At 48.2% G+C, this 24,746-nt stretch overlaps 9 protein-coding genes across 9 annotated transcripts; 7 read left to right on the forward strand and 2 right to left on the reverse strand.

Annotated features, from left to right (window-relative positions):
• Window positions 1–1,013: 1,013 nt before the first annotated feature.
• N7447_001744 (uncharacterized protein) lies at window positions 1,014–2,746 on the forward strand (the record flags this gene model as incomplete). The annotated part of the gene is made up of 3 exons (XM_057226020.1): window positions 1,014–1,697; window positions 1,755–2,129; window positions 2,183–2,746. 3 exons carry the CDS (start codon window positions 1,014–1,016, stop codon window positions 2,744–2,746), a joined length of 1,623 nt encoding a protein of 540 aa, XP_057090036.1.
• Window positions 2,747–4,366: 1,620 nt separating this feature from the next.
• Window positions 4,367–5,787, forward strand: N7447_001745 (GPI anchored serine-threonine rich family protein; the record flags this gene model as incomplete). Its single annotated transcript, XM_057226021.1, has 5 exons — window positions 4,367–4,415; window positions 4,466–4,544; window positions 4,600–4,740; window positions 4,797–5,032; window positions 5,576–5,787. The coding sequence occupies 5 exons, from the start codon at window positions 4,367–4,369 to the stop codon at window positions 5,785–5,787; spliced, it is 717 nt and encodes a 238-aa protein (XP_057090037.1).
• Window positions 5,788–6,495: 708 nt separating this feature from the next.
• N7447_001746 (WD40 repeat domain-containing protein) lies at window positions 6,496–8,558 on the reverse strand (the record flags this gene model as incomplete). The annotated part of the gene is made up of 6 exons (XM_057226022.1): window positions 6,496–6,542; window positions 6,594–6,669; window positions 6,726–7,209; window positions 7,264–8,194; window positions 8,280–8,422; window positions 8,554–8,558. The coding sequence occupies 6 exons, from the start codon at window positions 8,556–8,558 to the stop codon at window positions 6,496–6,498; spliced, it is 1,686 nt and encodes a 561-aa protein (XP_057090038.1).
• Window positions 8,559–9,098: 540 nt separating this feature from the next.
• gem1 (ERMES complex Ca(2+)-binding regulatory GTPase GEM1) lies at window positions 9,099–11,049 on the reverse strand (the record flags this gene model as incomplete). The annotated part of the gene is made up of 2 exons (XM_057226023.1): window positions 9,099–10,987; window positions 11,040–11,049. The coding sequence occupies 2 exons, from the start codon at window positions 11,047–11,049 to the stop codon at window positions 9,099–9,101; spliced, it is 1,899 nt and encodes a 632-aa protein (XP_057090039.1).
• Window positions 11,050–11,666: 617 nt separating this feature from the next.
• N7447_001748 (SYLF and SH3 domain-containing protein) lies at window positions 11,667–13,092 on the forward strand (the record flags this gene model as incomplete). Its single annotated transcript, XM_057226024.1, has 4 exons — window positions 11,667–11,709; window positions 11,792–11,895; window positions 11,956–13,013; window positions 13,071–13,092. 4 exons carry the CDS (start codon window positions 11,667–11,669, stop codon window positions 13,090–13,092), a joined length of 1,227 nt encoding a protein of 408 aa, XP_057090040.1.
• A 1,389-nt stretch (window positions 13,093–14,481) lies between these two features.
• On the forward strand, window positions 14,482–17,371 carry N7447_001749 (putative telomere silencing protein Zds1; the record flags this gene model as incomplete). Its single annotated transcript, XM_057226025.1, has 3 exons — window positions 14,482–14,487; window positions 14,680–17,070; window positions 17,129–17,371. The coding sequence occupies 3 exons, from the start codon at window positions 14,482–14,484 to the stop codon at window positions 17,369–17,371; spliced, it is 2,640 nt and encodes an 879-aa protein (XP_057090041.1).
• Window positions 17,372–20,292: 2,921 nt separating this feature from the next.
• Window positions 20,293–21,357, forward strand: N7447_001750 (uncharacterized protein; the record flags this gene model as incomplete). The annotated part of the gene is made up of 2 exons (XM_057226026.1): window positions 20,293–20,940; window positions 20,995–21,357. 2 exons carry the CDS (start codon window positions 20,293–20,295, stop codon window positions 21,355–21,357), a joined length of 1,011 nt encoding a protein of 336 aa, XP_057090042.1.
• A 394-nt stretch (window positions 21,358–21,751) lies between these two features.
• On the forward strand, window positions 21,752–23,502 carry N7447_001751 (uncharacterized protein; the record flags this gene model as incomplete). Its single annotated transcript, XM_057226027.1, has 2 exons — window positions 21,752–21,781; window positions 21,880–23,502. The coding sequence occupies 2 exons, from the start codon at window positions 21,752–21,754 to the stop codon at window positions 23,500–23,502; spliced, it is 1,653 nt and encodes a 550-aa protein (XP_057090043.1).
• A 626-nt stretch (window positions 23,503–24,128) lies between these two features.
• N7447_001752 (peptide-methionine (R)-S-oxide reductase) lies at window positions 24,129–24,636 on the forward strand (the record flags this gene model as incomplete). The annotated part of the gene is made up of 2 exons (XM_057226028.1): window positions 24,129–24,183; window positions 24,257–24,636. 2 exons carry the CDS (start codon window positions 24,129–24,131, stop codon window positions 24,634–24,636), a joined length of 435 nt encoding a protein of 144 aa, XP_057090044.1.
• Between the last annotated feature and the right edge of the window lie 110 nt (window positions 24,637–24,746).

The raw sequence follows: 24,746 nt of genomic DNA on the forward strand, positions 1-24,746 counted from the left end.
CGGTGAAGATTCGGTCTTCTGACCAAAACACACTTTGAGTGAAATGTACTGATCTGCGCTGCAGAGTACTAGTATTTGCAAACATCTGATCCCACGCAAGCCAGACCGTGGAATAGGCGTCATATCCAAGCTTTGCAATAACCCAATACCGGTTTTTGAACAGATCGTCAATTTCTCAACCAGGTAGTAATTCCTTTCGTGATACCGGGGGAAGCTCTGTTCTTCAATTGCTTCTTCAGCAGCCATCGCGTGGTTTGGTCGACAAATTGTCAGAGCAGCCTATAGAAAACGCGGTCGTGTGAAATGCCGTAGTAATCCAACGAGAAGACGCATTTTGAAAATGTTGATTGCTGTCTCCCCTGAACATGGGATCGCCCCTTCATGTTGTTTGATATGCAATCCTTTGTCATATGAGCACTCTATAGCAGAGACTTTTATAGGTCTTCCTTTCTTCCCTCCTACATAATACACGCGTTCTACAATACAACCTATAGTGCTTTATCTTGTAATGTCATCTCCGTGCCTGTAGTCTCAAACGCGTGTTTAGGGGTTTTAACTTGGCTGCTAGCCGCCAACGCTGTGTGGAATGCCCTCGATATATAGATCCGCCTGTGAGACATCGAGTCCGATAGCTAGTGAAATTATCTCAATAAAGCATAGTTACACTTTGACGTCTCTTTGGACTTTCACTAATATGTAACTAAGATTATGAAGACAGATGGAGATAAATATATTTTAACAGGGATACATATTTGCCCATAGGGAGGGGAAAGCAAGAAACTTACAATAGAGAGGAATCTGGATGCTTGACGTTGGATTGTCTGATTGCCTGAATGTCTGGTCATAGTGCACTTTATGTTTGATACTTTGTCCATAGCTGGTTATAATCTTTCCGTCTTTTCAATCTCGCTTGGCCCTCATCATCTTTCGTTTCCCACAAGCCCTTCAACTTCAACCTCCCACAATCACCAACAAGCCCCAGCCAGTGCTTTTCTTCATGACCACCTGACATTATGGCATCTCTTCGTCTTTGCAGGGACACAATGGAGACAGGGGAGCACATGAGGCTGGTCAAAGCTGACACTGATGCTTCCAGATACGAGACCACCCGCTTGGAGGAGGAGCTCATCACGGCTCCTCTATTCTCGCTCTCCGCTTGTGAGACTTTGGATAACGACCGTCTGAATAGTGAGGAAACTCCCAACGGAGACCGAACTTATCCACAATATGGACTTCTTGGTCTACGCAATCGAGCTACTGGCAACGCACCGACACAAGATGATCTTGTGTATGCCAACGTGTCGGCACCCTGGTCTGCCTTCATCTGCGGCAGCCAAGGAAGTGGCAAAAGTCACACCATGTCCTGCCTCTTGGAAAACTCATTGATCGCATCCTCCCCTGCTGGGAAGCTGTCGTCACCTCTGGCCGGACTAGTCATTCATTATGATAAGTTCACGGCCTTTTCTAGCACACAGCTCTGCGAGGCGGCATATCTGCACTCATCAGACATTCCTGTCAGAGTGTTGGTATCCCCCACTAATTACCTTGCAATGAAAAAGGCATATGAGGCACTGGCAGACGGTTCGAAAATGCTCAAAGTTCAGCCATTGTATCTGCCCCAGAAGGATCTGAACATTGGCATGATGAAGACCCTGATGGGCATCGGCAACAGAACCGAGCAGCCCCTTTACATTGAGGTATATCAGTACACCTGTGATTTACGACGACAATGTACTAATAGGCAATTCACATAGGTCGTTATGAAGATCCTTCGGGATATGGCCATAGCCAACCAAGGTAGATCTGGATTCAACTACAGCACATTCAAACTTCTTCTTCAGCGCGAACAGTTCTTGAAAGGCCAGCTTATGCCTCTTAACATGCGCTTGGGGGTTCTTGAATCGTTCTTCGAACCTGGTTCTGTGCCTGGTGTAAGTCCAGATAGGTCAAAGAACCCTGATGTTGATGATGCCTGGAACTTTTCTCCGGGCACTTTGACAATAATCGATTTGAGCTGCCCGTTTGTTGGCCAGGAGGATGCATGCGCTCTTTTTAATATCGCGGTTTCCTTGTTTTTGAAGAACCGTCACGACACGGGTCGCATCATTGCCCTAGATGAAGCACATAAGGTTGGTGGTCTTTTCCTACTGATCTTCTTCCACACTGACACTTGATCTGATAGTTTATGACTTCAGCTTCACCTGAAGCCTCAGATCTGACAGAAACGCTGCTATCTGTCGTCCGCCAGCAGCGACATCTGGCCGCGCGTGTGCTGATAGCAACACAGGAGCCAACTCTTGCACCGTCACTGCTTGAGCTCTGCAATGTGACGATTATCCATCGTTTCTCATCTCCAGCTTGGTTCCAGGCAATCAAGTCACATGTTGCGGGAGCTGGGATTGAGGAGCTTGGTCAGAAGACCACGGGCTCGTCGTCGATTTTTCAGAAAATTGTTCGTCTTCCGACTGGAGAGGCTTTGGTATTTTGTCCAACAGCCCTGCTAGACATTATGAACCACGACGACCAGCAGAATGAGGAGTTTTCAAGTGATACCTCTGGTCGGTCAGGTACTTCATATGGCCCGTTCTGTGCAGACAGCACTCATATTTTTATTGCCACACCCGACTCGGACTCTCAAGATAAGCCAACTCCGCGTCGCGTTGTTCAGCTCGGGACAGCATATGCCCACATTCGAGTGCGGAATAGGATCACCGTTGACGGTGGCCGCAGCGTACTGGAGCGTTAAGGTGGCCCTAGGTCGAAGTGGAAATGCAAGGTGCATTTACCGTGCATGAAACCCCCCCTTTGGTTGAATTATCTAGCAAGTAGGTTTGTGTGTACTACCTGAAAGTCACAGGTGATCAATACAATCCTTGAAATTATCTCTTGATCTTTATTGTATGTAGACTTGTTTCCGCATCTAGCCACTGCGTATAATAGAAATCAGGGTGATCCACAGTCCGTTCGTAAGATAGATAACCTATCATTACTATACCCAACTTTGCTTTTACATTTGTTTACACATTCAACGTCATATTTGACGTCTTATTGGATGCTGACGACGATTATTGACTTGGCCTAATAGTAGTGGAAGTGTCGGAGAGCACAAACACACATGCTCGAGACCGAACGAGGACCTTTTTCTACGACAGTCAAGACAAGGGTTTCTCCCGACAAGTAACCTGGATACCATTTGAACTATTTAAATATTTCTCAATTGTTGTCCAATAATTGCTGTTCCGGGCTTGGGTTTATGCTTCGTGCAACTCCTTATGTACCCCAAGACCGCGTCCTAAGTAACCATTTGAAATGTAAGAGCCTCTGTGAAGGCGAGATTGACTTTGGCCTAGCAAATCGAGAGAATTCGAAGCTGATTGTTTACCTCCAAGTCATTTTCGTGTGGGGACCGGGGGCTGGTTGAGAGTGCGAAACACCTATCCCCTTGGTTTTGTGCTACTCTCATAGCAACCAAGAGGACGCAGAACACAATACTTCCGGTGTGCTTAGACCTTTCGGAGTTCTTGTCTCACGTCTAGCAAGTTATCGAGTGTAGTAAAGACCACCGATTATAGAGTACTGGTTTCAAGCGTTGAATATGGTCCATAGTTGTCTAAATATATATTTTCATGTAAGCTTAATTATTGTAAGATACTTCATATAAAAGTAGCCTTTAGGGTCTTTTCATAGCTAGAATGGCCCACTACATTAGCAACAATCAAGACGCTTCAAAAAAGCCAATCATCTCATGAATCACCGGCAATCGCCATCGAATCTAAAGGGGCCGCAGGAGTTACTCTAGGGTCCTGTGCCCTGGCCAATATCATTGCGTTCAGTGTATGAACTGGCGATGTATTATAAACGATTTTCATTGCAATACGGACAGGAACTGTGACGCGCGGCCGGTTAGAATTGAAGACGTTGTACATCATGGATTGAGCCAACAAAAATTCCCATCTGGGCCGAGAATGAAGTTGCAAGCTACCGAATCAACAGTCCTTCCTCTGGACCTCTCTGGCTGCAACACAGTAGTAAATTCACATCACAGGGACTAGTATCTGTGGTCCTCGCCTAGCTATCTTGTACTCCGACACATACCTGGGAGCACGAGGCGTGATGGATCAAGGCACCACGGTAAATCAGCTCAAAAATAAAGATTGCCATTGAAATTTCAGAAGACCCTGTGGGAGATAAGACCTTCCGTGACTCACAGAGGAACTATAAAGTATCGTGTTCCCGTCTTATATCGCCTCTGACTTGAATTCCCTCCAACCTAGCGAATATTATATTGTGGCCCGACCTTCCAAGCTTGACATATATTTCCTCGACTTACTTCACTTGATATTGGTTATCACTGAAACCAATCAATATGCGGGTTAACATTATCTCTTTCGTGGCTCTAGCTACTACAGCTACAGGTATGGGAATATGTCCAAGGGAATATAAGTAAATCTAACCGTGAAATCAGCTCTCCTTGTCACCTATCCACGGATTGGCGAAAAGATTGACCCCGATATGCCCCTTACTATCAAGTGGCAGGCTGTCGCGTAAGCTACTAGATCTTCGCGGACACTCTCAATATGCTAACTAACAATCTCATAGAACGGACCCGGATACCTTCAGCATCGAACTGGTCAATCAGAATGTCTATCCTCCGACAACAGAGGTGGTGGTAGAAGATATAGACTCTTCCAAGGGCTCCTACACGGTCAAAGCAAAGACATTCACCGGTGTAGACGATGGGTAGGTCCAATTTGATTGAACTGCTTTTTGAGCTACTGATCTGATATTCAATATAGAAAGGGATATCAGATCAACTTCATCTCTCCGACCAGTGGCATTCTGGCTCAGTCTCAGCAATTCCGAGTCACTGAGCCGGGTGCAATTGCTAGTAGCTCTGGTAAGGAAACCAGTACTGCGCTTGAAACTTCGTCTGCCTCGTTGATGTCTTCCACCGCGTCGACCAGCGATATTACTTCGATTCCTTTATCGACTGCTTCCTCTTACTTGTCTTCGACCGCTCACTCCTCCACCAGTGTGTCTACCCCTACCTCGTCCCATTATTCTTCTTCCTCTATTTCTACTTCTACACCATCTTCTCTTATAACTAGCTCTGCAAGTGCGTCTACCTCTTCCATTTTATCTTCTGTCCTTTCTACACCTGAAACGCCCTCTTATTCCCCTACTTCTCTTGCTCCAACACCATCCTCCATTTGGATATACACAACTTCTCACACCAGGACCTTAATTTCTACTTTGACGCTTACCACCTCCACTTCTTCCTCAGTCTATTCTACATCTACACCTTCTACTTCTTTTTTCGCTACAACTTCTTCCTCCATTATATCCACCTCTGCTACCCCGACTACGTCTTCTTCCATTACCACATCTTCTATGCTACCCACTCTATCCACACATTCTATCTCGACTTTCACATCAAGCACTATCTCTTCTACACCCCATTCTATTCATCTCTCCGCTACCCCTGGTTAGTAAAGGCGGAAAGCGTGGCTTCCGAGACAACATTTTGCTTTTCGCTCGACTACATTGAGAAAACAAACACTAACTCTATCTATAGGATCAACTTCTGCTTCAATCATGGCCTCGACCTCGACTAGCATGTCCACTGCAACCCATTCGAACACCACTACTTCGACCACCACTCGCCGCACGTCTTCGACCACAATCTCCACTGCGACGGAGTCGGCAACTACCACCACCAACGCTGCTGCCGTTCTCATGCCCCCTGCTGGCAGTCTGCTTCTGGGTCTACTCGCTCTGGTCCTTTAGATCCCAGTATCGGTCATTCGGATCTATCTATAGGCACCTGGCTAGGTGGGTATCCAGGAGCTTAAATACATGAGTTGGAGATAGTGCAGGTTATTTCTGGTAGTTACTTTGAACAAAGGCTACTATCTGTTGAAGTCATTATGGAAGTGGGGTTAGTTTAGTGATGATTTATTCTGCTTGATGATGTTCATGTTGATGATTTGGTCTATGGACCTATGATATGCCCCTTACATTAATGAGAAATGCGATAATGCTATGCCTGTTTTATAATTTTGGAATTATACTGTCAGTCACATCTTTGAGTTAGCCGGTACTCTATTTGCATTAAATTATGAAGAGAGATGGGTTCGAAGTTCATTTCGTAAAGAAACTGAAAACCTCAATCGCCATCTTGTTGGCTAGGTTCCATGTCAATCGGTTTCTACAAGGTTACCCTAATAAGTTCAGATATAGAATGTTTGCAAATATATGTAGTTGAATCCTTAGACGCGTAATAATATGTATAGATTTGCTAAGGGTAATATAGACGTGTAAAGATATCATAGGTGTTAGTAAAAAAGAAAAGCCACGCTAAAAAAGTGAACCACCGATTGGTAACCTCCAGGGCTTCCAAGATTGTTGAATCGAGTTCGATTTCATAGTACCTTTGGTATGGAGTTCCGCGCCATCCTGTACCTGAAAAGCGGACTATGAACCGAAAATCGAGCATCATGAGTTGACGCTATCGCTGGGTCGATCCCAAGTGCGGATATGGCCTATGTCGAAGGTTAGTATTAATTGGCCCCAAACAACCTCTTGATACACACCTTCAAGAGAGGAAGTCATAATGCAATCTTTCTGGAAGCCAAGCCAGCAGGTGGGATCTTCGCCGACGATTTTGGACTATGGGGTCTGTTAGTATTTTGCAGATGGCAATTTGGGCGCCAATCGATGCTTACCATGATTGGAGGCAAAAGAGCTGTGCGAGACCGGGGTTCCACGGGATGACTCGGCGTCTGATCGAGATTCTCATTGTACTTCTCGGTTTCATTCGAGTCCGAGCGCACACGGTTGTCGCCGCTGTCTGCGCGGTGACGGTTGGCATTCTGTGAATTTGGCAGTACGATGCTGGATCGATTTCGAGTTGAGGCTTGGTGTGCCCGAGGACGATGGAGCATTCCAACGCTGAAATCCCACAGGAGGAGGCGGCAGTCGTCGCCGACGCTACCGAACCGGTATGTCTTCTGGTCACAGCGCCAAGGGTCGAATGCTACCGATGAAACCCAGGAGTTGTGTCCTTGGCATCTGGCAACAACCTTGCGCTCGGGGAAAGACCAAATCGTCAGCAGATCATCCTGACCTCCAGTTACGATATATTTGCCATCCGGCGACCAGCAGACACAAATCAGCCCGCCATAGTAGCTGCGGAATATATCCAGTACCCTAAAAGGCGTTAGTTGGGGATTGTTTGGTTCTCTGAACTTAGGGCAAACATACTCCTCTTTCAAGTAATCCATGACCCGCAGCGATCCATCTTCGAGAACCACGGCCAGATGCCTCTGATCCGGTGAAAAGGCGAAGCTCGAGATCTTCTGGTTTGCCATTTTCCACAATGAGACCGGATTGGTCTTCTGGTTCTTGGAGGTCACAGACTTGAGGATTTCCAATGGTAATCGTCCGACTTCCTCGGAATGGCCGTTCGCCTCGGGAGTGAAAAGGGCATCATCCTTCTCCTTGTCGTACACGACCAGCACACCGTTAGCGTGGGACGCCATGAACAGGTTTTCAGACCCCGGAAGCCATTTGATGTGGGTAACGGGGGAGTTGTTGATCACGCCGTTCTTGTTGATCCGAGCGTACTTTTGCGACATGGGCTCATACCAAATAATGTCGCCCGCAGAAGATCCCATCACAATGTCCAAATGTGATAATGTCTTCGTGTATTCGTTGACGTCATGACAGAGCATGTGTGCCTTGGTGAAGAGGACTTTGGTGAGATGTTCCTCTTTTGTAGGCGAACTGAGATCAAGCCATTGGAATGCTCGGTTGATATTTGCAAAGGCAAAAATACCGCTCAAGTCACGATCGCCCAATCGCTTGGCAGATGTCTCGTGGGTGATGACTCGCGACACGAAGGAAGAGCTGCTCTTGATGATGTTGTTCTTGGGCTTCCTTCGCTTCGCTATGTCCTTCGCTGCCACCGGTGGCGCCGCAAGCGCGGGATTTCCATCCCCAAATTGGGGTGTAACAAACGACTTCAAGAAGGTCGGAGGTTTCTTTTGAGGATCGAGACAAACAAGAGATAGCTTTACGCCAGAGGTAGGGGGTGTGGGTAGCGTCGCAAGAGGGTTCGGGTTGATGATAGGAGCTTCAGATGGGTGGGGAGGGGGTGTCGCGAGGAGTAGATCATCCCGAAGGGTGTAGGTTCCTGTCGCAATATGACATGTAAGCTATCTCTGAGATTCTGAAGGAACCGGGGTAATGGGACATTAGCGATCGCTGAGCACACATACCCTCACCAACTTGCAATGGACATCCACGCTCCGGGTGCGTAATAGTATTGTTCGTTTCCACAACAGGGACTGCCATGCCATTTGCCGCCCCCGCCGCATAGGCGACAGGGATGGTATAGCGCGGAGGGGGAGGGGGAAGGACACTGCTGGTGTTAGAAAGTGAAGTGATATCTGGTATCTGAGAGTTGTGCCTCCCAAATTACGTCGGTAATAGTGAAACCAGCCTCAGATTGCAGATTAAAGGTAACCAGCGGGGAGTAAGAGGAATGCTTACAACATGACTAGACGTCACTCGTACAAGGTCAATTTGGACTTGGCCTGAGATCTGGTGTGACCAACAGCTCAACCTTGGATCCGACAAGGAAAATGCGCAAACTTTGCCAAGTCTGCGATGACACTTTAACCTTCCTGTCTCGGGTTTTATATATCGATATCTGCAAATTCTTATGTGTTGTGCTTAGGGAAATGATGGGTCGCAGGGTAAGGCTGCAGGAGGTGACAGGGAGTTAAGGTGCGCAATAAGTCGAGAATCGCGTATATATAAACTCGATAATATACTGCGTATAGTAATATCAGTATTCCAGGTTCGAAGGTTAGAGGTTTCGAGATACAAGTCGAGGCGCGAGAGAGGGGAGGATCAGCAAGGGAAACGATGTCCGGGGTAACGTTCGAGCGGAGAAGAAACGTGCCTGGGACCGGCTTAACTCCGGCTGAGCCGGCCAGCCTAACTAAATATCGTAGTCCACGGGATATACCTAGGTGTCATTTTACATTTATTCGCACATTAAACTATGGGGTATGGTATAGAATATGAAGACCTTAATTCCCGCTGCCAACTCGTCGCCAGATCATCACTGCGGCGGCGCCCGCACAAACCACCGCTCCGAGGGCGATTCCCCACGACATCCATTTGCCTTCCACATCCTCTTCACTACGCGGGAAAGCCGTGCTGGGCTCCATGGCAGCCTCGGCAATATGGACAAATACCTCCTGGATAGAACTCCATGTAACACTCACATGGAGTGGCGGACTGGGCATGTTCAGCATAGCTGTGTATTCATGAGGTTGGTGCTCGGCTCGCTGGGTCGTCCGATCCAAATCCGCCTTGAGCGCAACGAACACACTCGGGAGCTCCTCTAGATGAGGGTATTTTGCCAACAATGCTGGAATATATGAAAAGGAGTCCGGATCCGAGGAATCATACGTATACGCAATCACATCGCACTGATCCAGCACTTTGGACTTGTTCTCCAGCAAAGCAGGCTCCAGCTCACCTAGTTCATCCAGAATGAGGTAGCACTGTTTCCCACCCGGAAGTTCCACCGTGTTTACTGCAGTACGTGGTTGGATGGTAGGGTGGTAAGTCGTGCTGAATCCGCGGGAAAGAAGTGCGTCGAGCAGTGCCGATTTTCCGGATCCAGGGGCTCCCAGGACATGGCATTGGACGACATTTCGTCCCACACGGCCCGGACGGCGACGTTTTCTTCGTGGCCGTGTGATTTTCAACGCCGCGGTGATAGACTGATCGCTTTGGTCGGAGGGCTCAAAGCCCAGGTATGCCAAGTATTCGAGGGTGGTTTTTGGAGACAGGAAGGTAGTCATGCTCCACTGAGCAAGCCAGCCTTGTAGTGTTACATGTCCCGCCTCGTTGCGGACTGTGGAGGATGGGAATGAACCGTCAGCCCATGATGCGGGCAAACCCGGGGTGGGAGCAAACAAGGATGTAAGTTCAGCTTCATTCAAGCCCCCGTCATTATCCTTGTCGGATAGAAGAAAGAGGTTCACAAAGAATCGATAGCCTTCGGGTGAGAGTTCGGCAGAGGCGAACGGCGGTACTTCGAACTTTGGGTGTAAGAACTTCTCCTGCAGGGAGAGATTATCCGTGTACTGGAACGCTCGCAAGATGATCCAGACTGTTTCATGTCGCCCTTTCTCCGAGTACAATTTGTTCAGATGAATAAACCCTTGACAGTCAATTCCTGACTCTGTAACCGAGTCCGGGCAGGCTTTTTGTATAGTGTCCTTGATGTGATTGAGATCCGCTTCGTTCAATGGTTTGGAAAAGCACCGGACCTGGAAATCCTCGAGCTCTTTGTCTGATAGATATCCATCGCGATCTTTGTCGCAGAGATAGAATATCCTTTGTAAGGCTGCTACCGCAGCGGGCTTCAAAGCCGCCTCTTTGGAATCGAACAGCGGCGCGATCGGATGTGTGACAGCCTTTTGGCAAACAAAGAAGGCTTCATTAACGTTGCGATGCTCCCGAGCACTTGTACGTATGCACGAATCAATTTCTTTGAACTCTGCCATCAAAGGAAGCATCTCCTCCTCAACCACTCGCGTCTCACTGTGACCAGTCGCCAGGTCGGACTTGTTGGCACACAGGACTACCGGGACATTGACGCCCAACGAGCGGAAGTATGGCAGCCAGAACAGAGCTACCCGCTCATAGCTGTAGTGGTCGGAATAGACGAGGAGAATCACGTTACATTTCCGTATCTCTCGCGCGAGATTGTTCCGTTCCTGGGGAAGGGCCGAGGTGTCGACGACGGTCGTGGTGGTGACGTTTTCGGGGGTCCCGAGGGTAGGAGGAATGGTGATTTGGGGAAGGACTGGTTGAATTTTGTTCGTAACAAACACACCTTTGACGAGCGAGGTGATCAGACTGGACTTGCCAGTGCCCTCGTCGCCACAGACGCAAATGCGAACTGAACGAATGGCTTGTTAGCAGTGATTTGGAGATTGAGACATCCAACACACCTGATGCCATGTTTCGCGTCTAGCGAAGTCACGTATTGATCATAATCCAACCATGGCCTACCTAGTCAAGCGTATGGAGGTGGGTAAGTTCCAAGGTTCCGGATGAGACAATCGCGATATGATAATGGCCTTGGCGCCTGTGGCATCTCCGTGTACACATGTGATTGCATACAATGGCTCTACAATTCCTCTAAACACGCGAAACTATTACTTTGGCTACAATCTCTTTATTCTTTTTTATATAAAAATATCTAAGTTTTAATGAACTCCCATTTTTGCCAAGCAATGCTCGTTTCGCTTCGCCACAGACAAGAAATCCCATAATTGGCAATATATATAAAATATCAAGGGCTACTAATGAGGATGTTTGACCTAGAATTAGCGATCTAGGTACAAGTAGTTTATTTAAATTATCTCCAGGGCTGTAATTTTGTATCTATTAATCTAGCCTCCGACTTCTGCGAGGTACGTCTTGAGCCTCCGAACCGGTGTCCCGCGTCAGCCGTCATCACCTGGGCAGGCCCACACCCAACTGACTAAACGTTACCCTCAAGACATCAAGAGTTTCCCTTTCTCCTTCCCCCAGTCGAGTTTTCGTTCCTCCTACCTCGATAATCACCATCCAAGATGGGTTTCGGAATCAACAATCCGTTGCCCTCGTCTATGGCCAGTAAGTTTCCTCAATCCCCAAAGCCCACTTCCCCGCAGTGGTATGCGGCATATCCGGCTGACAGTGGATTCTCTCTTAACAGGCGAGTGCAAAAAGGCAGCAAAGATTTTGACATCATTCGTTGATCCTAGGCAATCATTCGGGCCCGACAAGGTCATTCCGCCAGAGATTCTAGCCAATGCAAAGGTAAGAACCCCGTCAGGCCCCAGTTGCGGACATCCATGGCTAACAAACCATTTCCCTTAGGGTCTCGCTGTCCTCACGGTTTTGAAGGCAGGCTTCCTAGGCTCCGGTCGATTTGGCTCCGGCATCGTTGTCGCTCGTCTTGCCGACGGGACCTGGTCGGCTCCATCAGCTATTGCTACTGCAGGTGCCGGAGTAGGAGGACAGATCGGGTTTGAGTTGACCGACTTTGTTTTCATTCTCAACGATTCCGCTGCTGTTCGCACATTCTCGCAAGCTGGAACACTAACACTAGGTGGTAATGTATCACTCGCTGCTGGGCCGATTGGCCGAAATGCCGAAGCTGCTGGCGCAGCCAGTACGAGGGGCGTTGCAGCTGTCTTCTCCTACTCAAAAACCAAGGGTCTATTCGCCGGTGTCAGTCTCGAAGGCAGTATGCTGGTGGAACGCAAGGATGCGAACGAGAAATTGTACCGCAGTCGAGTCTCCGCGAACCAACTCCTCACCGGCAGCGTTCGCCCCCCACCGGCCGCAGATGCTCTAATGCGCGTACTGAACTCCCGTGCATTCCAAGGAAATACGCGGGCCTATGGTGACTCCATGTACAATGATATCCCTATCTATGACGAGAGCCATGACGACGTGGTCTGGGAGGGACGCAAGGGCGAAGCCTACGGTCAAGGTACCCAGCGTGGTCGATCCAACACTGAAAATGATTACGACTACCGCGATAAGCCGCGCCGTGCGAACACCTGGGCTGATGATGTTTATGATCGGCCTGCCTCGGGACTCGGCCGTTCCGCAACAACCCGGTCCCCTGCCGGCGATTCATTCGATAGCTATGGACGCAACCGGAGTAACACTGCGCCATTCGAGGAGGAATATGTCTATTCGGATCGCAGACCTACCCGTCCAACTGCTCCTAAGCCTGTCTTCCAGCAAAAGACTGGTGCAGCCCAATTGCGATCAGACCAAGCCGTTGCCCTTTTCACATTCGATGCGGATCAGGAGGGTGACCTTGGATTCAAAAAGGGTGAAATCATAACCATAATAAAGCGCACGGAGAAGGCGGAAGACTGGTGGACTGGTCGGATTGGTGATCGCGTAGGCATCTTCCCCAGGTAAGAGCAGATTCCTCCCACTTTCTCAAATCAAATCGATGGCTAATTCATTTGCAGCAACTATGTTGACGCCTCCTAAGTCTCTGCGTGTCCAATGCTGGTTCATGTAGCACACACTGTGATGAACTCTTGATGCACATTTTTCCGGGGCTTGATAAACGTACATTTCCCCGGTTCTTACCCTACATATATCCTGGCGTATGCGGATTCGTCAAACTCTTTCCATTTCCATTCTTTCGTTTATTTATGTTCAAATGGTGCCATTTACATTCTTCAGCGTGGAGTTTCTCATCATACTTTTTCCTCGTTCTGGGGGCTTGGGGATACTGTCATTTGGATCTTTTTGGTTTTATGCAAAGCATTTCCCATCTGGTTATGATTTCCCCCGAGGTTTTGTTTTCCAGGCTTTGTTCCATCTATGCCTCATCAGTCTCTTAGTATCTTAGGTTGAATAAATTTTTCGGTTCCAGTTCGGTGGCCTGGGCTGACAGTTTGAGTTTGATAACATCACAATCCCATCTCACGCCGTTGGTTGAAATTTGCGTTCTGGCTTAGACCATCTCATGTTATTGATAAATTGTACAAACATTTGCATGGTAAGGTGCGCGGCATATCCAGCTATTGTCTTCGGTCCCCGACGTTGAATCAAGTTACACGACGTTCTATGGAATCTCAGGTCCGACCCCGTCGAGTTCATCTATATGGGCATATATTATGGATAAAAAGATATCCAGCTTTCTAATCTCCAAAGTTGAATTTCTTGTCGGATCAACCTTCCCAATGTCAATCTGGGCCTTGCGTCAAAGGTGAATGTAATGAGTACCAGGCGACTCAGCCCTTGAGGTACATGTATGCGGTGTCACGGATCGAAGAAATATATTGTAAGTCAGCTCTGAAAGGTAGGTAGCACCTACTTTGAAGAGTCCGATGTTAAAATCCGAACCAAAAGCATGTATCACTGAAATCCAAGTAGAAGAAAGAAAAAGAACGTGGAGGATGTAGATCAACCGATCGTCCACCACATCCCCTCCCCCCGTCTAAGTGGAGCCAATAAGTCTGAATGAAATAAGACCTTAAAGACCAAAAAAGACCTGAAATTCAAGAATTAAAAAAAAAAAAACCCCCTAGATACTCTTAATATAGAAGATTTACATTTAGAGTGTTAAGATGTCAGGTGCGGAGAGTCAGTATGTACTCTCCATCTGCTCTCCGCCCGCTAAACTTCCCCCATCCTCCATTCCTCTCTTCTCTTTCCTTCTTCTCCCGAATCCAAATCTATCCATGACGCTCATTCGGACTCGGTAGTATCCGAGTATCTATGGCCCTTTGTCTCCATTCCTCTTTCCCCGCTTCGATGACCCGTTCCTCCTTGCTATCCAACGTGGTTGACACTGCCCCCTCCTCCTAAGCTTCCGCCCTTCGGGCTTCGTCGTTTGACGTCTACTGGTTCCTGTACAACTGGCTTCCCATGCAGGTGCGTCGCTTTCCCGGTCCCTGTTTCTTGATTCATCTGGGCGTGACTTTTTTTTGTCAGCCCCTTCAACCTCGAACCCCTCAGGCACAACCATATTCTTGTGAAATTGGACCCTTTCACGTGGACTCTGAGAATAAGATCTCGACTTGAAACTAGCGGATTTGATTCTAATGGTCTTCTGTACCCGTTCAGGCTTCCACGAGTGCCCATGAGGCTGGCGGGCATGCGACGCGGAGAGGTCATGCCGCCCATCTATCAATTAGCGATCCAAGCCACCATGTGACGGAAGCCATCGGACACATGTACGACGACGACTACGAGCGTAATGATGCGAGACGTCTGAGTTATATAACAACCCCCCTCGGCGAGTCAATAACAACCATCCCGCGCCCCGCCGCCGGATCCGAGTCCTCTCTTTCCCCGTCCTCGCCACTTCACCAATCCTCGTTCGACGGGCAAACAATACGGACAAATGGAAACCAGCGTCCGCCGCTTGTCGTGAACCGGTCTTTTGAGCGGGAAAGCGACCCCGGAAATTCCGATGGTGCTCGTATGCCCTCGGACACTGCAACGTCCTCTTTTCCTCTCAACGATATCGACTATGAATCGAACCCTGCAGCTGTCGTTCAGGAACTGAACAATCTGGCCGCGATTCGGCGCATGTCGATGGATGTGGCCGCGGCCGGTGACCCTGACCTCCCAGGCTTCGCATCACCCCCCTCGCCCTCGGCCGACGAAGATGACGCCTCTCGGTTATTCTGGGTTCCTGCGCGACTACATCCCGAACTAGCCCCAAAAGAATTCAAATCGTTTCTCGATAGCAAGGCCGACCATATCAAGCGCAGATCCGGCGAGTATTCGACTTTAGGCTCTGAACGCCAAGGGTCAGGAGGTGGTCTGAATCGCAAGCGCTCCATGTTATCAAGACAAATAGACAATTCTTCAGGTTATACAGATGGCGCGGATCGCTTGGAACACCAACGCTCTCAATCGAGTAAGCGAGCTGGCATGCTGAGTCCCAACTTGCAACAGTTGGAAAGCTTGGTGGATGATTCTCAACCGATGAACAAAGAATCACTCGTACGCGGCATACAGAATATCGGTATTGAGGACAGGCCGATCCTGCCCCCCGCGCCTCCGGGAAACAGCCTACGCCGATCAACCCGGACACAATATAAGAAAGCGGGCAGTTTGAAAAAGGGCGAAAAGTTGCCGTACTCTAAACGAGTTGGACGCGGAGCATCTGAATCTGCAGGGAGTGATACAGGACCTCCGGTTGTTCTACCACCCCAAGAACCCACAATTCTGGGGCCCACCCGTGTCTCGACGGATCCTACTCCCAAAACGACGCGTGCGACTCGAGCCCCCTCTGCCTCAACGCACGGCTCAGCTTATGCCCCAAGTTCAACCGCGAATTCGACATTCGATCCGATCCCCGACCAGCCTGAGGCCGAGCAGGAAGGCTTGCCCACTTCTGGTGGGCAGCCGGATACTGCTCTGGATCGATCCGAGTCTGGAGATGGGGCCAATACACGGAAATGGCATTCTCGTATCAGTTCGAATGGCCGATCTACCTTGAACATTGTCCCAGGCGACCAGAAGATCCCGGCAATAATTGAAACCCCTCCCGCCTCTGAATCTAACCGCATCCCAAGTCCCCCTTCACAAAGTAGGGGGTCATCGGATCGTGCCACGGCATCTACACCGTCGTTGAAACCCGCGACTTCACATGACCCGCCATCAAAACGTCCCAAGAATCCTCACCTACCTCCCCACGAACCCGCATCTTCACTCAATGACTTTGCAAATAACCCCCAGATGATACCTGGTAATAGTACCCGTACCGACAGTCTTTCGTTCATCCCTACTGTCTCAGAAGAACGCAAACACGAAGATCGGAAATCGGAGAGCAAGAAGTCAAAAGACAAAAAAGACTCTGATGGTAGCCGCAAGTCTAGTTGGCACTGGTTGCTGGGCAGCGAAGAAAAAGACAAAAAGAAGGACAAGGACAACGACTCGAGAAAGACGAAATCAAAGATTGTCGACAAAACCCATGACAACACACGTCTGGACGTTTTACAATCATCTATCGAGAGCACTCCGCGCCGTCGCGAAAGTCTTGTTTTGGACCGCCTCGATCCGAAGCTTGATGAAGAACGACGCAAAGACAGCGTGAGGAGAGCGTCGGGAGATTCGAAGAAAGAAAAGGATGGCATTTTCTCTTCTATTTTTGGCGGTGGACGAAAGAAACATACCAATGAAGGCCACCACCGAAAGCATTCGTCTCGAAACCTTTCTCCCGATCCCCCAATGCGACTACTTCGCGCCGACGTCGATTATGCATGGTCTCGCTTCTCAATTTTGGAGGAGCGAGCTATTTACCGGATGGCGCATATCAAGCTTGCGAATCCCCGACGAGCTCTGTACTCCCAAGTATTACTAAGCAATTTCATGTACTCATACTTGGCCAAGGTACAACAGATGCATCCGCAGATGCCGGTTGCTTCATCTGGGTCATCCCAGAGATCCTCGAAATCACGAGATCAGCCAGATGAGTATTTGCAATATCAGCGATATCAAGAGGTAAGCAAATATGGCTCCCGTCCTAGGGAAGTACAAGATTACTAACATTCTCACACAGTCACAGGAGCAACAGCAACAGCAACAACAACAACACTACGGTGAAAGTTCCTATGACGACTCTTCCATGTACGACTATGATGACGATCCGCATGATCGCGATCGCTACGGTGGCCATTCAAGGAGTGACAAGCAAGGCTATGAAAATGGCCAAGCTTACGGCCCGGGCCACTACCAGTACGGACACTCGTCCTTTGGCGACGACGTCCAACTCGATGACGACGATGACGATGATATGTGGTGAATCTGGGGCTGGCATCCTCACTCGTTTCCTTTCTACTTCTCTTCCCACACTTCTGCTTTCTCGTTTTCAGCAGCGCACGGAAATACCCATGCTTTTTGTCAGTTCAGGATGTTCCTAGAACATATACACTCAAGCCGCGTTCTCCCATCTTCATACATTACCCATGTCCTTTCAAATGTTTCTTCATAATTCCTCGTGTACCAATTCTCAAAGCGGCTCGTATTATTACGCACTCATTGGCATCTAGCACTAGGGATGGTGAATTGGGGCTTTGGCAGGGGGTCGCCCTCTCTAATTCCTGCGCTTTTTTTTCTGGCTCGGTTTCATGCTGGCACTCGAGAGTGCAGTATATTCGGCCAATGCGTGGGCCGGGTGTCGTGTTTGGGCACAAGCTTTGATTTATCTCTTCGCATAGCGTCTGGGGTTTTCCTTTTTCTGTTCTCTCCCTCCTGGGTACACTGCGATCCTATACCTTGGGTGTATTTCATTATTTTTTTTCAATGCTTAACATTCCCACGAATAAATCATGGACTGGTTATGTGTTTGTCAATTACTCATATTGTTGAACTTCAAAAGGTTGTTCCAAACCATGTTAGTCCGTACCCAGGTACACTATCAAGATCACTGACACTTGAATTTATATTCATAAGAATAGTCGGTGGCTTATGCAGCCTCTGTCCTCGGCGACATAGAGCTTCAATAATTATATCCATTTAGCTCACAATATTGCGAGCGTTATTTTAAGATTGATATACTCAACTGCTACAGAATGCCTTTGTATATATGTGCAACCAGAAATCGAATAGAATTACTAAAATTATTGTATCGTACAATCTGGTCTATTAACATCGGCGCAAGATCTCTCATTCGCTGCTTTCTGTATATATTTCGAGCATCTATCTTCGTCATGGAAGCGGCTCCCGAACAGCTGCGACACACTACGTTGCACTCAAAGATAGCACCACCATCCACAAGATTTCCGGCAGCTATTAATGGCTTGGTTCCGTCGTAGTGGACTCTAGTTATTATCAGCTGTGTCGGGCCCAACCTAGCCATTTAGAGATTCTGATATATATCGACCCTTTAACTTGTTTTCTAATCGCCAGGACATTTTGAATGCCGGGAAGGATGGAAAGGTTTTCTTTTAGTGCCATGCGTTTTACACCGGTACTTGAAAAACTTCGCGATGCCCGAAACAAACAAGCTGGCAATGATTTGCTCTTTGTTCGAAAACAATGGGATGAAAACATGATGAGATAGCTCTTGATAGTTGAGATACAAAGACGAAAATTTGGTTGAATAATTTATATATAAGGACATCGTTGATTAAGATATAGGCACGTAAGTAGTTAAAAGTCGGATGGATGCACCAAAGTAAATTGGCCGGATCTCGATGTTCGCTATGAGGCTGCGACAAGATTCATGAAACTTGACAGATTTTATACACTTTCAGCCTTGATCGTATGATTGTTCCTTTGTAGTATGGCACTATGCGTTACTAAAAGATAAATATTTCTAAGATTTATGAATATTCCATCGCTATATCACGCATATATATTGATCCTGATACATCTGAGCTACTAATCTAAAGGCTTTTTTCCCCCTACACATTCCTCATCGCTTTTTAGGAAATATAAATTCTCCGGTCGGGTGATTCTTCGAGCGATTCTTCATTGACAAGCTGCAATCAAATCATATATTCTGGAACAATAGGGTTTACAAAGAGATGGAATTCGCATTACGTCGCCAGCTGTTTGACGATTGAGATGTTGCCGACAAGAAACGTTTAAAGCAGTCCCGCATCCTGATGATTCTCTACAGCGTATGCTGCGAGAACGCGATAACGCTAGAGAGCAATGAGGGCAGACAGCACAAGAAACCAATGCTGGATAATCCTGGTTCACGGTGATTCGAAACCAATGTGAACAAACGGAATAGACAGACGGTGGTGATAAAAGGGTATCAGAAGGAAAGAAAGGCGAATCAGCTCAGACGAATGCATGATAAGGGAGACCGTCCAGAATCCATAGGCCTTCCAATCAACATTCCCCAAAGATTCCTCGAGGGGACCGAGCAGGTGTCACAATCTTTCACGGTTAGTTTCAGCTGTGGTTCGGCCGTTGGGGTCAAGCCACCACCCAGTTTGAATTGCTCGGTTCTCCAGAGAATTTCTGTGCCAGCACACACCTCTATTCCCAATGGCTTCGAAAACAATTTTGATTTCAAGCATGCTATTCTTTTTAAACATCGCCTTCCCAAATCCTCTTGCTCTTTGGTCTAGACAAGTCTTCGAAGGGACATAGCGGCAAGGGTCGGATGCCTGTTTTTATATGGTGCCTAATTTATGTCTGATTTTAGACCGCTTTCGACGCTCCATATAGTGTGCTATAAATAGCAATATAATTGAAGCTATTCCCACAATACAAATCCTCTGATTTAATGATGTGTGGTGTTTTAAGATACTAGATCGAGGATCTCGTTATGGATTTTGAGATCAATCTGTGGAGATATTCTGTACGGTCAGAGGGCTTCAACGGGGATTTAATAAATTCGAGGGTTTGGGCCTTGGACGCCTAGGATTAGCTTCATTTTTCCTGTCTTTAAAAGGGGTTGGACATGGGTTCTTGGCTTGCTAAGGTCTTTGTCATAGTAATTCAGGTATTTTAATTCCTGCTAGTCTAAAACCAGGCATGAACCAGGCATAAACCATGTAAAATCAGACACCCCTCTGTGCCCCTTCACAGGCAACCCGGTTAACTAAATCTATAGCTTAACCGGCTGATTGCCTCGCATTTGAGCGTTCGGCAATATTCATGATTGGTCATACTTGTCAGCTCGACTTACGTCCTAACTCTCTATGGTACTTTCCTCTGCTCTCTCAATTGTTTTCTTTTTTTCCTTAGTATACAAATTCTACAAACATGGTGGGCACAGTAATTATCACCGGTGCAACCGGCTCGCTCGCACTTGAAGCCGTGCAGCAACTTCTGTCATCGCATCCTCTGTTGACCATTGTTGGCACTGTCCGAAATGCAACAAAATCCCCCCAAACCCCTCAATTACTTCGACTGAAAGAGATTGCGCGCCAGTATCCTTCCAGCAAGCTCCTGATCAAAAGTGTGGATCTAGGCTCTATTTTGGAAGTACGGGCATTCTCAAACGAAATTGCTAGTCTGGTGGAATCTAACGAACTTTCACCGATTTCCGCCATCATTTGCAATGCATTCACATGGTCGCTAGACGGTCAGCAATTTTCCAAGGATCGGTTGGAATCTACCTTCCAAGTCAATCATCTTTCGCACTTTTTGCTAGTTCTCAAACTTCTGCGGAGCATGGACCCCGAGACGGGTCGAGTGGTCATGCTTAGCTCTCAAGTTCATGATCCCGAACACCCCAGCCCTCTTTCAAAACTGGGCGCAGAACTTCCATCCAATGAGAGTCTTGATGTATTGGTCAAGCCTGGCGCAGATGAGGCTGGAACAGAATATGATATGGGCTGGCGACGATACGCAAACAGCAAGCTGGCCAATGTCATGTTTATGCAAAGTTTGAACAGACTACTCCAACAGGTATGGGCAAATTCGTCAAAATGTAGCGGATCACACTAAGTCTACTATCTCTAGAATCCGATCTTCAGCAAGATCACCGTGACTGCTATGGACCCAGGTGGTCTTGTTAACTCCCGGGCCCATGCCGCTCAGCCTCCAGCCATTCGTATCGTGTTTATGCTGCTCGTGCTTCTACTTCCAGTAATCAAGCTTTTTACTGACAAGTATCGGTCAAATTCCGACTCAGCCCGAGATGTTCTAGCGCTCGCTTTGGCCCCTGAGTATGCATCAGTGAGCGGCCATTTCAATGGAAGGAAGCCTCAACCCCCTGCGTGTGTAAGCAACGATGAGGGAAAATGCGAGGCTCTCTGGCAGGCTTGTTGGAACTGGGTTGATATAAAAGACAGCGAGACCTGTGTTCCCAAGAGTTACCCCTAAACACAATTAGATAGAACAAGTGCAGCATATTGTGATGATCCATGCAGATGGATAACATATGTATATAGCCAGATATTATTAAGGCTGCCTGATGTTACAAAATTCTCAAAATAAAAGGATATGCCTTCCCTTTGGATATATCCTAGGCTACCCCACCCACGTGATGCCAACACGTGATTACCACATGGCTCTGTGATTGGTTCCCTCATCATCATTACCCGCATCGATCTCTATCTCTATCTTATCGGAGGTATCAAGATCATCACGAAAAAAGCCACTTTTCACCTTCGTCACCCCCCGCTCACGTCCCTTACAATTGTCCAACGTCGCAGTCCTTCGCAGGGAATGAGCAAGTACCTCAAATACTACTGTAACAAAATCTGTGATCATAGCTATGGGGGACTCCGGGGATGAGCTCTTCAAGGTATGTCGCGTCCGACTGGTTCACACACAGTTTAGGCAAAGCTTGTTGCTATACCACTTGCTTGCCATGCTCTGGTTCTATTTCTGATTTTTATTTAGGAGCTTGAAAGAACCTACTGTCCGCCAATTGATCCCGCGTTGTTTGTTGCGATCGTATCAGACTTTGACTTGACCATCCCCACTCAAGTTGAACAGTTGCGTGAAACCCTAGACGTGTTGAACGCATCTGCCGTTGAGCAAGAGAATTTGCCATTTGACCCGACAGGCACAACCAACATCCGAAATTCTGACGTCTCAGGATCTTTGATCGGCGAATCATCTGACGATGCACCTTCGGAATTTACAAGCTGGCCATCGCTTGACCATCCTGAACAAGATAACGATGATCCCAACGACGCCAGTCGTGAGGCCCAAAGTCTCAAAGGCTCTAAGCTTGCATACACCTTCCTGGGTATGACGACTGCCGACAAGGCACAGAACTTGATTAGCATGTTCCCAAGCATCACTCGCCTGGAAGCTGAGCGCATCCTCGAAGATTGTCATGATAACCTCAGTCGCTCCATGGATGTCTTGCTCAATCTTGCCTTCATTGAAGAGACACAAATTGCGCGAGAGATTCCTCAAGAAACCCCTAAAGAGGCTGCTCAAGACAGTCAATCCTCCGTGCCCAAGTCAATCGATGGCTTCCAGGCCAAGGAGGACCTGAACGGCGGCAGCAAGAAATCCCGAAAGAAGAAGAAGCAGCAGAACCAACGTCGAGTCGACTTGGCCTCCCAGGCCATGAATAACACCGCTACCAATAAATGGGAGACAGGCAAAAAGGACATTGATTTTATTTCCTCGCGGGCGTGTGCTTTGCAGAGGGAGAAAATTGCGTCGATTTATCATGAGAACTCAATGTCACTCTGTGCAACAATCAGAGTTTTGGCACAGGCCCATGCGCCCAAGGACATCCACGAAATTGAGGACGATCCTGTACTCGTTACGCAAGTGGGGGAGCTCAGTCACAAGTACCCTGGCGTCCAACCCACCACATTAATTGGCTTGATTCGAATTGCAAACAATCAGATTTCAGCCGCAGATGATCTGGCTGACACCTTATCCCGTCGGCCTGATATCACTTCTGTTGCAAATATCATCAGTTTTGTCTCATCCCCGGTCACCCTTGACGACGAAGAGGAGAATGTGGCTCCAGCTCAGCAGATGGATTCTGCCTCAGACTTTATGGATTTCAACCAAGCCGCTGCCGCCGCCAACTCCCACTTTGCAGCCCGATCAGCTGCCCTCGCCCAAGCCTCCCAGTCCGCCCGCCGCGCCCGCTCCAACCCCCTCTATGGCGGTGCCTCTGCCTACTATCGAGACGTCGGCAACGAGCAACGTCAGCTGGCCATGCGTCATTTGGCGACAGCTTCTGACCGGCTGGTTGCCCGCCAGTCCTCGCACTCTGACCTGGACTTGCATGGCGTGACGGTTGCCAACGCGGTTAGAATCGCTCGCGAGAGAGTGCAGGCGTGGTGGGACGGACTGGGAGATCAGAAGTACGTTCGTGGTGGGGGTCAGAGTTCCCACGGTGGGTTCAATATTGTGTGCGGCGTTGGTCACCACTCCCTCGACCGCAAGTCACATATTGGACCCGCCGTGTGGAACATGCTGTTGAAGGAGGGTTGGCGCGTGGAGCTCAACCGGGGCTCTATGTTAGTGACCGGAGTGAGCCGTCGATGAGATTATTTTGAGTTGTCTATATTTTTTTGCTTTCTTTTCTTCAATTTTTTTCACATGTCAGATTTTGTTGTTGAGATACCCCTGCACTACTGCTGGAGTTTTCCCAGGTGGGACCTGTTTTGAATAATCAAACATTTTTTTTTCAAAAAAAAAGAATCGGCTTGTAACACTGTAGAATGTAGAATATATAAATCTCTTCATGCTATAGACCTAGCCAGATGTCAGTCTAGGCCTTAAAGAGTCCCCGGGGGCCTCCCCGCATGATGACGTAAAGGCCCCTAGGCCAGGTGCCCGTACGAGATTAGCTTCACCCCACTCTCATCTTTGCAGGTGCTTCAGTTGCCGGTCACTGCTTATTCTTTTCTTATTATCCTTTCAAACCTGTCTCTAGGATCCATCAATTTTTCTCTATGCGATCCCAATTATCTCGCAATCTTATTTCGCCCTTCAGACACCAGACTATCCCTATCCGACTTGCGCCAACATTGTGCTCCTCCCGATTCTTGTCCTCGACACGCAAGCCTCCCCATTCGAAGACAAGCACTAAGGTTCTCAGAGCTGCGCCAACCATTCCATTTTTTGGTGCTTTCTTCAGCTCCAACCACCCCGAAAAAACAACCGACACCATGTCGCCCCCCGACCAGAGAAGCGAAGACCAGTGGAGAGCTGTTTTGAGCCCAGGTTTGTACACCATGGAGGGGGTTGAACCCATAGGCGGTATATATATAATGTCTGCTTACACAAATGGCCACAGAACAATTCCGCATTCTCCGTGAGAAGGGTACTGAGCGCGCTGGCACCGGTGAATACGATTCCCACTACCCGTCGAAAGGTGTCTACAATTGCGCTGGTTGCGATGCGCCACTTTACACCGCCGACCACAAGTTCAAATCTGGCTGTGGCTGGCCAGCATACTTCGATTCCATCCCTGGTGCTGTGACTAGACATGTTGACAACACCTTTGGCATGAAGCGGACAGAGATCGTATGCACCAATTGCGGGGGTCACCTCGGACATGTATTCGAGGGTGAGGGGTATCAGACTCCGACGGACGAGCGTCATTGCGTGAACAGCGTCAGTCTGCGCTTTACAGAAGATACCAGCGCTGTGAAGAATCCCCAGTCAAAAGCTTGAGAGGGGTTTCATGACGTTCAATCATCATTTTATTATGCGGGAACTAATGCTGCAGAAAGGCCGACATGCATGATACGAGAGGCGTCGTTTTGAGTGGACCAACCATATTT

The sequence above is a fragment of the Penicillium robsamsonii genome (assembly GCF_028829455.1).
Source record: "Penicillium robsamsonii strain IBT 29466 chromosome Unknown utg000001l_segment0_segment0, whole genome shotgun sequence".
NCBI lineage: Eukaryota > Fungi > Ascomycota > Eurotiomycetes > Eurotiales > Aspergillaceae > Penicillium > Penicillium robsamsonii.